Source organism: Salvelinus fontinalis, chromosome 19 (genome assembly GCF_029448725.1).
Source record: "Salvelinus fontinalis isolate EN_2023a chromosome 19, ASM2944872v1, whole genome shotgun sequence".
NCBI classification, from domain to species: domain Eukaryota; kingdom Metazoa; phylum Chordata; class Actinopteri; order Salmoniformes; family Salmonidae; genus Salvelinus; species Salvelinus fontinalis.
Genome location: NC_074683.1, coordinates 41,976,189 through 41,990,183, shown reverse-complemented (window position 1 = coordinate 41,990,183; position 13,995 = coordinate 41,976,189). Strand labels below are relative to the sequence as shown.

Below are 13,995 nucleotides of genomic sequence, written 5' to 3'. Positions count from 1 at the left end.
GGGAAAAAGTTTATCCTTTTGAATGCATTTGCCATTTGAGTCGATGAGGAGCACAATCTCTGGCTCGCTGGATGGGGGGGGGGGGGGATTGTTCTTCTGGAGGGCTATTGGGGGAGCTGACAGGGGGGCTGTTAGGGGGTCTGTTGGGTTGGTGGGTCCTGTGTTGTCTGTCCCGTTGAGGTTGCGGTCTGGGCCCGAGGTGGGCTGTTCTGCTGGCTTGTCTGGGGGAGTGTCCTGCTCTCTGTCACACATCAGCTGTGTCACACCCTCCTTCAGTGCCATGTGTGCCTCTTTAAGCTCTCTCAGACAGTGTCCTTCTCCACCTTCTGCACTCCGGGTCTTGTTGGGGGTGGAGGGGTGTTGTACTGGTCTATTTCGTGGTTTTGTTCTGTCTGGATTGTGTGGACTAGCTCTCTAAACTCCACCATGTTTCTCTCCACCTCTGTGAATGTGTCCCTCTCAATGATGCAGGAGCAGTGCAGTTGTGGGACCTTGTTGTGTTCAGTGTTGTGGGGGTGACTATCCTCGTCTGTAGGACAGGTTGAAGAGGTGTGATCAGACTCACTCAGGATGGGGGAGTCGTCACAGTGAGAGAGCTTTTCCTGCTGTGCTCTCTCTTTGATCCTGTAAAAGTCCTGCTAGAACTGCATGAGGATGCCCTGCACCATTATGGTCCCAGACTTGTACAGGTTGAAGAGGTGTGATCAGACTCACTCAGGATGGGGGAGTCATCACAGAGATCTTTTCCTGCTGTGCTCTCTCTTTGATCCTGTAAAAGTCCTGTTGGAACTGCATGAGGATGCCCTGCACCATTACTGTACCAGACTTGTACACGTTGACAGAGGTTGTTTCAATTTCCTCAATGTCTAGTATTCTGAGTTTCCACCCTGGGCCAATACCCTCTCTCTTGACATAGGGGTAGTGTGCTCTTATAGCACTGTGCCATGCCAGGGGATGGTCTGTGTGGAAAATTACGTTGCTTACGTTCCCCTCTTTGTGGTAGTCAGCAAATAGTGTCTCTGGATTGTCCTTGAGGAGCTTTTTTTTGTACACTGTTATTTTTAATATCCATTGTGTCCTGTATTGTAAAACTCTTGAGCCCAACAATGGCAGGAGAGTTTTCACACATCTGACTCCACACTTCAGTGCTAGTTGAAGATGCCGCCAGGTCTGTTCTGACCGAACAACTTGGTGGTGTAGTATACTTATTTACGTAGCTTTATATAACAAAATGACCTAGAGATTATTGTTTTTGGCTTCAGACTTATCTTCAGACTAAATATTACTCACTCAGTGTTGTGTTGGATGGTATTTCCAGGTTCAGCTGTGTTTCTTCTGCAGGTGTTTTTTCTTGACAGTCCATGGTAGTAATAGTCCATTCGGGTAATATTGTCCAAAATCAAGGTTTTAGGTGTTAGGTTTTAATTTTCAGAGTAAAAACTCAACAGACAGTATGAAAACTCAAACCAAGTTTATTCTTCCCAGAGGATCAATACAGCTTCATCAGACAACGACATTTCACACAAGCACTGATATGTAACCCTTCCTCCTAGGCTGAGTCTCCTCCTACTCATCTGAACAAACATTGCATCTTTGTTGCTAGGCAGGAAACAAAGTGATACGTGCCATAAACTTTTCTCCCTTAACGTGACCTGACCTGACCTCAACCCCCTTCATCACCAATCCATGGTTCTCTCCCCTTACCAATGCCTGCCACGTGATCACTTTCCCTACACTCAGCACAATTCAAGCTTTATTGCACACAATATATACCTTCTTCCTACAGATAACCATTAACTTCTGGTGTAAACCCTCTAAACCTAAACACTCAATATTTCAATAGGATACCTGATAATTAACCCTATCCCAAGTTTAGGAGTTAGAACCCAGAATCCATCAGTCCCCCTATTTTGAACATTTCACTCCATACTGTTCAACATTACATTACACTTATACATGGACAAACAATGATAATAAACATGAACAAAAAATAAAACATAATTAACATTCACAGTGAGGTTTACAAACTGGGAGACTTATGGCCTCTGTTCTATGATCACACCAAGCACACTCGTCTTTACATTCTCATAGAACACTGATAATAACGTGTCCACTGGAGCTGTTCACTTCTTCCATTTCATCTTTCTCCTTCTAAGAGAATGATAGCACAAGATTTTAAAAGCAACGAGAAACACAAAACATTACAGTATTAACAATGTGGTAAGCTATGCATAATAATATATGCATGAAAGCCTAAAGTTTGATAACATGACAATTCCCACTCTCTATTTACCTGACTATGCCTTCAGGATACTTTTCTGCTGAGTTTGCAAAAAGAAAGCCCTAAAAAGCCTCCTCATGTTTCGCCCAGTCTTCCCTGTCTGACCACAGGATCCAGGAGGTGTTCCCAAGCCATGTCATCCTCACTTTGCTCCCCATCTCCTTCTTTGCCACCTGATAGGCACATCATCTGATAGGCAAGTGCGTATCCATAATCAACGCTACATCCTCTTGAGGTAACTCAGCACTGTATGTGCTTTCACATCGATGCCTTCAGAATGTTGTCCAGAGTACAATTACCCCAACATCTATCCTTTCATGTGATGCATTAACCAATAAAGCAACTAACCCAACCTAACTATGATGTTTAAAGTGTCTCCTAGACCCAGCCCATCTGCATGTCTACAGTGGAATCTAGTGTCTCTCTCTCTAGCTCCGTTTCCTCTGTCATGGTGTCTTCAAGCTCACCCATTATGCACCTGGATCTCACTTCACATGAGAACTACGCACCCACCGAGGAGAGACATGACAATCTTTACCGCTGCAGGTGCTGTAAGCAGTACTGTGTGTGGAACAGACCAACATTGTCCCAACACCCCCGCCTGGTGTATCTTGATGTACACTCAATCTCCAGAATTCAGGCCACGCCCTCGGTTATCTCCTGCTCCTCATGTGCCTCGTCCATCAGGGAATATACACATTGCAACGCATGGGTCATTTCCTGACAACAGACTCTCCCCTTATCCCAGATCACTAATCAGTGAGGTGAATAACAGCCCCCGGTACTCCCATCGGTCCCCCAGTTACCAGCTACCCAGCCATGTGGCATGAGTCCTCATAAAATGATATGCCAACAATGCTACTAAAGTAACCCCTGCTACTACTAACATGGCCCATGACTATAGCCTCCTTCAATTACTGTCCTTGCAGCGACTTCCGTGAGAATAACTACTGCATGTAATCTGTCCAGTGTTCGCTGGCTGTTAGAAATTGGGAAAGAGATGAATGAGTTTGAAGAATATCTGAGTCACAGGTTTCTTGAAAGGTCACCATAGTGTCTGAGATGCCAACACTATCTCTGCTACTCTCACCGCGATCTGGGTATGTGTAACGTTCAATTTAACTTCATATTAGTCCCTATATTGTGCAGTTAGCTGTCTTGCCTCTCCTACAAGCTATCTCCTGTAACAATATACCTAGTCTCTGACAATGATACCGCTCTATCAACACAACCTTAATTTATGAGCCCCCACAGATCTCCACCGCAGTCACATTCCATCCCACTTAACAGTCTGATGTAAACATTCTCAACCACAGGCCTCATGTGTACCTCGTCTCCTGCTACAGATACATTTACACATATATCATTCCATCTAACCCATAACACACTAGTCACTACTCCTAATGCACTTCTACAGTTATAAACATACTAAAACATTCTCAAATCACTTAGTCAATATACATCAGTCCCTCGTCTGGAACAACGATCACTCTTATGTTCCAAGAAACCTAAAAACATGTTGACTTGAAAAGGAAAGAGAAAAAAAGTACATGTTTAATAATTTCACACCACCCTTGATGCGACTAAAACTGGGGAAAGCAGCATCCATCTGCTCCGTTCTATACCCATGTGATGCTGGTCTCCCTGCTGTCTCTTTCATTTTCATCCTTGGGTGTTAACGCAAAACACAGACTGAGCCTTGTATGCAATTAATTGTACCGTATCATATAAAAATTCTGATGACATGGTAAAATAAAAAACCTTCATGGTTGACCCAAGCTATCATCCAGTGAGTTCTCTAATAACCTCCCTGTCGGAGGACACTTAAAGATAAGGTTTCGAGAGCCTCCCTAGGCCTAATACATTTGAGCAGTGCCCCCACCCCTCACCGTTCGAGAGCAACTCTCTCTCGCTGAATCCGATTCATAACCAAAACATTTTATAAATTATCCAACCCAAATTTAGAATGACAGTCCTTAGTGCTTTACTTTCAGTCTATGACTCGAAGTCAAGCCTGTCATCCTAGCACACCTCATCCCGGTTAGAATGTACATTTAGAAACGGGACCTTTTTATTGCCGGTAATAACTCTTCTCATTACAGCCCCCCTTTGGCCCTGTTTTCCTGTTGTGAGTGGCCTGGTAATGAAAGATCGGTATCTCAGTGCATACTTAGTCTAAATTGTTTGCAGTGTGTAGACCTTATTACATTCCACATTTTTTTTGCATCTCTAAGACAAACGTCAAAGAGTATAACAACATACTGTTACTGTTGAAACCATTTTCAAACTTAGTTCATACTCCCTTATTTTACTGGCGACCTCTCGGAAGAGTTACCAGATCAGGGAGTTAGCACCCTAACCCAGGGGGAATCCCAACACTCCAGCAGACCCAATCTGGTGACATTTGTATCGAAACAAAGACAAAAATGAAATCAGCAAAACACATATCACAATCCATTTGGAGTAACTGTCATCACTTATTAACATATATTTTTCCTTTTTATATGCAGACTGAACAAAATACATTTGTATATTTACCCAAAGACCAGGGCCCCAGGGAACTGGTAATTTCCCCTTTGAACACATGATTCACATCGTGATTCAAAAACAAACAACGCTGCATGTTAACTCAAAAATAAACAAATTCGAATAACCAATCAACTTAGAATTACAAAAATAGTATCTCATAAAGTAATGCTAAAATAGAATAGAAACTAGTGTTTCTCGTTCATTTTATAATTAAGTCCCACCTGTTTCGGTCATGAGATTGATCAGGCTTCACCAGAAAGTCAGGATACAGGGCATTCAACATCCTTCAATATTTCCTCTCCCTTTTCTCCCCCTGTCCTTCGGAAACCATTTCAAAACATTTCCATCCTTCTGCATACTCAATTTAAAATCAAATTGGAAAGACCCCACTAAATAAATCCCACGGTATCAACATCACTAACGCATATTCATAACCGGTAAGTTGTGTGTGGTAAACTGTAGGTCAAAAACACACATGAACAGGCCTCACTTATCTGGGAACTCCATTTATGGCCTAATCCAGATACTGTTATACCTAAAACTGCCGAATATCACTAACTGCTCTCCCCTAGACCACAGTCTCCGGGAACATTCCAACGAGAGATGATGAAACCTCCTCTTCTGGAAAAGAAAGTGTACATTTCGTTAGCATTCTTCATGCTACATAATAATCAGCAATCCAAAGGTATTAATTATAAACCAAACTTGATAATGGTAAATCTACTGTCCTTACTCCAACCATTAAATGTTTGTTTTAATCCACCCCATAATTTCTGTATTTTGTATTTAGCATGTACTACCCTAAGACACAGCGACTTTATCTCACCATCGAGTCCAACGATTCACTGGTCTCTTTTCCCCATGATTCTCCATAACCACCGCACCACAATGTTCATCAACTAAAAAAAAAGTGAAGTTCATTTTAGGTTTAGTAACCCCTTTGCTAATTCCTCGTTACGCCTCCACCCTTTCGTCCATTCTAGAAATCTATTTCAGAATAAGATGACTTAAAATGTAAATCTATTTCATAATTAAACCACATAAAATGTCTCATGAGATTAAAAAAACAAGGTGTTTGGCCATCATTTTAATTTGTTACCTCTGTAGAATCCACCCCCCTGGGACTTTGCCTAGATTCTTCAACCCAAAATAATTTTTACTGTGGCATATTTAGCCAATTTCTCATCATAAGGTATCTGCGATATTTGTTTCCTGGCCTCCATTAAAAAGTTGTGTAAGACGATATCATACGTCTTCCTTCACGTAGAAACTGTCATCTCTATGAACCACTATCGATCGTACCGAGGCCATACACCGCTATGTGAAAGTTCCTGTCCTGCTACTTTCCGGAGGATTTGCTGCCCTTTTGGAAAGGATGCAGACGCTTGCATGGCAGCATTTCCTCCGACTGCAGCAGCTCCATCCCTACTCTACACTCATTCTTCCAATGCCCAACGGCCCCACACCTAAAACAGGACTCTGTCTCCCTACGCTTTGAAGTTTTTTCGCTGCGTTTCTTTGTCTTACCTTGGCCATTGAAACCACTGTTAGAGACTTTCACTGTGGCTGTATTAACCCCTCGCACGTCTGCGAAGTGAGCAGAGTTATATTACACACTCAAAGCATCCTGCTCTACTTCATCCACAACCCCCGCAGCTGCCGTTTTGATCACAGGTTTCAAACTTGCCATCAAAGCCGAAGTACAAATTCTACCAATGTACTCATGTACCCAGTCTTTTTGCAGCTGAGGACATCTACTAATTTTCCATATTCAAATTGGTACAATGCTCGTGCACTTCTTTCAGCGGCTCCATGGCTTTATTAAAATCCTCTAGCTCCGCTTTACAGGGAGAATCGGGGCCGTCTGTTGCCATATCAATAGTTATTATTCCCAAACCTCTCCCATCGGTGTCCAGGGTATTTAGATTTCTTCACTCCCGTCTCTAATACAACCTTCTATTAACTATTGTACAAGTTAGTGCTTCCATCTTCCCCGGAGAATAGTTATGGTATTTGTGTCTATTAATTGGACAGGGCACTTAATACCTTGTATTAGAACCTATGCTATAGCGGCTGCCAATTTATTACTGGAGAATACGCATTACCTAATGTCTTATTCCAGTCTTGCGCCTCAAATAGCACTGTTGTTGATAACACACGTTACCAATTTATTCACACTTGTCTTCCTATTTCTACATAATCTTTCATGGTTCCCCCTCCCCAAAGATCATAAACCAACCTTTCTCTTATTGCTACGTTACTACAGACGTATCTTGTTCAAACATTCATACACATACAAACGCACGCACACACACACCCCGCGGCCTCACTGTGTGGGCTTCCAACCTCCTTACGGGTCTGGCCAATACACCACTACACTAGGGTTTTACCCTCTACAGGAACTATCCTGCTCTGGACTTACTCTGGTTCTAAGAGATTTAGGTATGGAATTTTGATTTGATTTTAATGTTGAGGTTAGTGTCCTGTATAAACTTGCATTTTTTCGCAAGGACTTATCTACATTTATTCAACTGTAATTCTATATTTTTTGCAGAAGAACTCAGGAGCTCACTGTCACTCTCACTCTCACTCTCACTCACCCTGTGTATTCTATAGAATCACAGTGGTAAAGGCACAGCCGCTCTCTGAAGCAGCCTTTTCACTTCTGTTTCTTGAGAATCTTGTGGGAGATCGTTTAATTCAGGGTAACTCAACTTCCTTATCCACCCTGGGTCATGTGTTCTGTAGAAAATATTTTACTGACACTACTGCTGAACATTAACTTGTTCAATAAGAATGCACATTTTCATATCAAAACGTTTGCTACAATTTTACTACAACGTGTTATTCCCTCGTCTCTCCTCACTATCTGTCTCTTGCTCTCTGTGTCTCGCTCTTTGTGTCTCCCCCACCCCCCCACCCTTTCTCTCTAACAGTGTGCGGGGGAGGAGTATTGGGTGGACAGTCGTACGGTTTACATCGGTCACAAAGAACCCCCGCCGGCGGCCGAGGCCTATATCCCTCAGCGTTACCCTGACAACCGCATCGTCTCCTCCAAGGTGAGCAGGTGTCATGGCAACCAAGCCGTCAGCACAACAACCACGTCATTTAGCCCTGATAACCAAGCATGTTGTGCTCTTGTGACAGTATGTCATCTATGATTAGCAACATCTTAATGTGGGTGACAACCATAGATATCTGCTACTGCTCAAGGTTCGTTAGCCGTTTCTATGAGGAACTGTCATTGTTGATATCAATTTTGGATTAAATTAAGAAAGAAAAGACACACACTGGTATAAAGTGTTATTCCCTCTCTCTAGAAAACATGTTGATAATGTGGGTGTGTGTCAGTGGAGGCTGGTGAGGGGAGGACGTCTCATAATAATATCTGGAACGGCGCAAATGGAATGGTGTCAAACACCTGGAAACCATCTATTTGGTCCATTTGATTTCATTCCTCTGATTCCACTCCAGCCATTACTACAAGCCCGTACTCCCCAATTAAGGTGTCACCAACCTCCTGTGGTGTGTGTTCTCTTTACCAGTACACCTTATGGAACTTCATCCCCAAGAACCTGTTTGAACAGTTCAGAAGAATCGCTAACTTCTACTTTCTGCTAATCTTCCTGGTCCAGGTGAGAATATGCCATCTCTCTGTTTGATCTGAACCCCAGGGCCGTTTTATCATACATATTGTAAAGACTGGTGTTTCATATTATCAGTTAAACACGTAGGCTATGTGAAGTGAATGGGAGTTAATTGTTTGGCTTGGAATGGCTTATGGTCATGGTCCACGATGGATATAATATGAGCCGTCCCATCCAGTAGCTGGAGGAGATGATGAACGGTAAGAGGAGGAGACTGGTTGGCGGTGGTCCATCTCTGTACCATGGAGAACCTGAATGAATGATAATCAGCTGGTTCTCTTCCTCTCTCCTCAGCTCATCATAGACACGCCCACCAGCCCTGTCACCAGTGGACTGCCTCTCTTCTTTGTCATCACTGTCACCGCCATTAAACAGGTAGACGAGACACACACACATCCTCTGGTCATTGGTGTTGGTAAATCTAGGGAAGCCTTCCCTAGATAGCAGTGATGCATGAACCACACCTGGCTTATAAAGCCCAGGCCTTATACAATCATTAATCTAAAACATGACATGTTGTGTAGAGGCCATGGAAACAGGTCACCATGTTGACAGATTATACCACTAATTAGATACCAGCGATGACCATATCTCTCTCGCTCTCTGTGTGTGTGCTCCATTTCTCCCCACAATCCCTCATTCCCTTTCCTCCTTGTATCTATCAACCCCTCCTTCCTCCCCTTCTCTCCTCCAGGGTTATGAAGACTGGCTGAGACACAAGGCAGACTGCAGTATAAATGAGTGTCCCGTGGACATGGTGCAGCAGGGGATGGTGGTGAGGACACAGAGCTCCAAGCTACGGGTACTACTACGCTATTAATGGGCCTTCTACTCTCCAGTCTACTACACATTATTATGACGCCTTTGGGCCTCATTGGCTGGTGTTTCTCTATTCTGACCAAGCATGCGTGTTCATTCATGTTCAGATAGAGCCTTTAGCTGTAATAGCTATAGTATGTGAGTATAATGGCTAGTATGAGAGCTCATCCTTCTTCATTAAATTATTATTCATGTAACATTATGAACTGATTATTTTATACACTGAATAATACCCGTAGTTATATAACCTTTGAACATTTATATCTTAGCCACGGCGATCATCTTTGATCATATTGAAATGAAATCCATTCCTGAGACCTTTTTAAGGCCGGTCTCCATGGGAACGTGCGTGCGCTTGTCTGCAATGCCATAGCTAGCGTCCCAGAGAAGATCAACATTCCCCCTACAGTACCATCCCAAACATTCCTGTTGTGATTACTCTGGTCCCATACAGGGGAAAGGATTTGCCTTTCCAGACAGAGACTAAATATCAATATGACTGATATGTCGGGTCGTTATTATCCTGTTATCTTCTGTGCTGTCAGGCTGGACTAGGGTCAGAACCACTATATTACCATAGAATTAGGAATTAGAATTTAAAGGATTTGTATGGTTGTCACTGTAATATCTATAGTTGTATTTGAGTGTGCGTCGGCACGTGTTGCCATAGCCATGCCGTCCACTGAAACGTGTCCTGACTATGAAAGACATTCATCATCCAAACACACATACAGTTGAAGACGTAAGTTTACATACACTTAGGTTGGAGTCATTAAAACTCGTTTTTCAACCACTCCACAAATTTCTTGTTCACAAACTAGTTTTGGCAAGTCGGTTAGGACATCTACTTCGTGCATGACACAAGTAATCTTTCCAACAATTGTTTACAGACAGATTATTTCACTTATAATTCACTGTATCACAATTCCAGTGGGTCAGAAGTTTACATACACTAAGTTGACTGTGCCTTTTAAACAGCTTGGAAATTTCCAGAAAATGATGTCATGGCTTTAGAAGCTTCTGATAGCCTAATTGACATAATTTGAGTCAATTGGAGGTGTATCTGTGGATGTATTTCAAGGCCTACCTTCAAACCCAGTGCCTCTTTGCTTGACATCATGGGAAAATCAAAATAAATCAGCTAAGACCTCAGGAAAAAAATTGTAGACCTCCACAAATCTGGTTCATCCTTGGGAGCAATTTCCAAATGCCTGAAGGTACCATGTTCATCTGTACAAACAATAGTATGCAAGTATAAACACCATGGGACCATGCAGCCGGCATAACGCTCAGACTACGGTTTTCAACTGCACATGGGGACAAAGATTGTACTTTTTGGAGAAATGTCCTCTGGTCTGATGAAACAGAAATATAACTGTTTTGCCATAATGACCATTGTTATGTTTCGAGGAAAAAGGGGGAGGCTTGCAAGCCGAATATTTTATTTTACCTTTATTTAACAAGGCAAGTCAGTTAAGAACAAATTCTTATTTTCAATGACTGCCTAGGAACAGTGGGTTAACTGCCTTGTTCAGGGGCAGAACGACAGATTTTTACCTTGTCGGCTCGGGGATTCGATCTTGCAACCTTTCGGGTTACTAATCCAACCCCCCCCCCCCCCCCCCCCCCCCCCAAAAATACCATCCCAACCGTGGCAGCATCATGTTGTGGGGGTGCTTTGGGGAGGGACTGGTGTACTTCACAAGATAGATGGCATCATGAGGCAGGAAAATTATGTGGATATATTGAAGCAACATCTCAAGACATCAGTCAGGAAGTTAAAGCTTGGTCGCAAATGGGTCTTCCAAATGGACAATGACCCCAAGCATACTTCCAAAGATGTGGTAAAAAATCTTAAGGGCAACAAAGTCAAGGTATTGGAGTGGCCATCACAAAGCCCTGACCTCAATCCCATAGATAATTTGTGGGCAGAACTGAAAAAGCGTGTGCGATTAAGGAGGCCTACAAACCTGACTCGGTTACACCAGCTCTGTCAGGAGGAATGAGCTAAAATTCACCCAACTTATTGTGGGAAGCTTGTGGAAGGCTACCTGAAACGTTTGACCCAAGTTAAACAATGTAAAGGCAATGGTACTCAATACTAATTGAGTGTATGTAAACTTCTGACCCACTGTTAGGAGAATTAAGTTCTCATATTCTTTACCAATTAAATTAAATTACTCAGTCTGCTAAATCAGGATTTGTAGGATACTGATAGAAATAAAAACAGACAGAGGCCCAGTCTACAATAGTCAAATGTTTATTTACGGGAACGTTCCGCCTATCATTTCCTGTACATTGGTCTATATACCTCACATTTCGCCATAAATGTCCCTCCTCCTCTCAGAAACAATGACAATATAGTTCACAAGTCTTCCTGTCATACATTGTCTGCCACCTGTTATACAATCTACTACAAGCCCAAGGTCTCTCCCCTCCCTAGGTGGGGACAGAATGTCCTGTAAGGAACACAGTAGTACAGCTTGTCTGTCGATAGCTCCTCTTATCTCATACGTTGTCTCACACTTGCACCCTGCTTACATACTAAAAAGGAACAAGAAGTCCATGTCCTAATTCTGACTAAAACTACACACATCAGATTTATAGATGTAGGATTCTAATAAATTTCATACAATCATACAATAACAGGGTAGTTTTAGTTATACTTCTACGTTAAATGTATACATCATTTAGTCATTATTCATAAAATCCATAACACCCACTGGGAATGTGATGAAGGAAATTAAAGCTGAAGTAAATCATTCTCTCTACTATTATTCTGACATTTCACATTCTTAAAATATAGTGGTGATCCTAACTGATCTAAGACAGGGAATCTTTACCAGGATTAAATGTCAGGAATTGTGAAACACCTTAGCCAACTACATTTAAACTCAGTTTATGTAAACTTCCGACTTCAACTGTACATGCACATTCTACCGATGTTCCTCACCGATGGTCCCCTGACTCCCCCCACAGATTAAACAGAGTGGATTTTGGGGAAAAGAGGAATAGTAAATAAGATATTAATCATAGCTATTGAGTGTGTATGTGCAGTACAGTGGTGTGTACGGTCACCGTGGAGATGGGATTTATAGGCAGTTAAGCTGCTCCACTTGCATAATCCCACTCTTACGCAACAACTCAATCCCCAAGAAAAAAGGAGTGTGAAAAATCTGAAAGTGTGATTGTGCACGAGGCATGTGTGTTTCCTGTAGGAGAACTGCTAATTATTTCTGGATCTGCAGCAGCACCTCTGTGTTTGTTTACAATGGCATGGGGTTTATAATGGGCACATTTCAATTATATCCCATCCCCCAAATAGTGCAAACATTTTGACCACCAGAGCCATCAGGCTCTGGTCAAAAGCAGTACACTGTATGAGGAATATGGTAGTCCCAGGAGCGTAGGCACGAGTGAGCCTGGGTGGACCCAGGCCCACCCACTGAGTAGTCTGGCCCACCCACTGGGGAGCCAGGCCCACCCACTCAGATTGAGCATTAAACATTCATTAAAAGTGTTCCAAACGGGACATTATTTGTCTTTTTACCAAAACATGCAATCACCATCAGATAGAATTCCGAGCAAGAAGTTAGTCAGATTTTATTAAATATAACAGAACAGATTAACTGGAATGACATTCACTCTCATGGGATGGGTTGACAAAAAGAACTAACTAAACCACAAAAAAAAATTCTCGGCACATTTTTTTGAAATGTGTAAAATTGCAGGAAGTTAGCCGCTCTAGCCCCACCCACACCAAAGAAAAGCCCAACCACCAACAAATTTGTCTATCACTGGGTAGTCTACACCATTTAGATCAGGTCAACCGTAGTGAACAAGGGAATAGGGTGTGATTTTAGGACCCAGCCTGTATTTCTTGAGTCTAAACTGATGATGTGGTTGACCTGTCAGGTCGGGGACGTTGTCATGGTGAGGGAGGACGAGACGTTCCCCTGTGACCTCATCCTCCTTTCCTCCAGCCGCGGTGACGGAACCTGCTACGTCACCACTACCAGCCTGGATGGAGAGTCTAGCCACAAGGTATGTACACACACACACACACACACACACTCACATACTGTTACGCACACACACGTACACTGCTGGGATTCACCCCTGAATTATTCCAGCATGCTCTCTGATCAAACATGACTTCTCAGTGATTCGTCTCTCTCTCCCCCCTACTATGCTGTGTCAGACCTACTATGCTGTACCAGACACCATGGCCTTTAAGACAGAGCAGGAGGTGGACTCTCTACATGCGACTATTGAATGTGAACAACCACAGCCTGACCTCTACAAGTGAGTGACACTCAATGTGTGACACACACAGAATCATTCAGTGACCTGTTTGTTTGTTGAAAATTGCATACATTTTATTTTTCCCATTTAGATTTGTGGGGCGCATCAATATTTATAAGGAAAGAGAGGATCCCATAGCCAGGTAAGACCAGCATTCCCCTCTTTCAATTTTAAACAGTCTTTGAAAGGGCATGTCTTTGCCATAGATAGTAAAGCTTTTTCTTTTTGACTTTTTATCTTGTTCCTTTTCTCATTTTAGACCGCTGGGAGCTGAGAACCTTCTCCTCAGAGGAGCTACCCTGAAGAACACAGAACACATTTATGGTAACACACACACAGTTCTGTGGTTGAAGATATATCTATGGTTATATTTGCGAATGAGTCGGCACGTGTTGCAATAGTCATACCGTCCAC

General features: G+C 42.7%; 1 protein-coding gene across 5 annotated transcripts in view; it reads left to right on the top strand.

Moving 5' to 3' along the window:
• The window catches only part of LOC129816750 (phospholipid-transporting ATPase IH-like), a 60,696-nt gene that overhangs the window by 17,902 nt on the left and 28,799 nt on the right, over positions 1–13,995 (top strand). For all 5 annotated transcript variants that reach the window (XM_055871590.1, XM_055871589.1, XM_055871588.1 and 2 more), the window contains exons 2-9: positions 7,747–7,869; positions 8,356–8,445; positions 8,752–8,832; positions 9,152–9,259; positions 13,192–13,320; positions 13,478–13,581; positions 13,673–13,723; positions 13,841–13,905. In XM_055871590.1, coding sequence (XP_055727565.1) covers positions 7,747–7,869; positions 8,356–8,445; positions 8,752–8,832; positions 9,152–9,259; positions 13,192–13,320; positions 13,478–13,581; positions 13,673–13,723; positions 13,841–13,905 — 751 coding nt within the window. The remainder of the gene's footprint in view (positions 1–7,746; positions 7,870–8,355; positions 8,446–8,751; positions 8,833–9,151; positions 9,260–13,191; positions 13,321–13,477; positions 13,582–13,672; positions 13,724–13,840; positions 13,906–13,995) is intronic.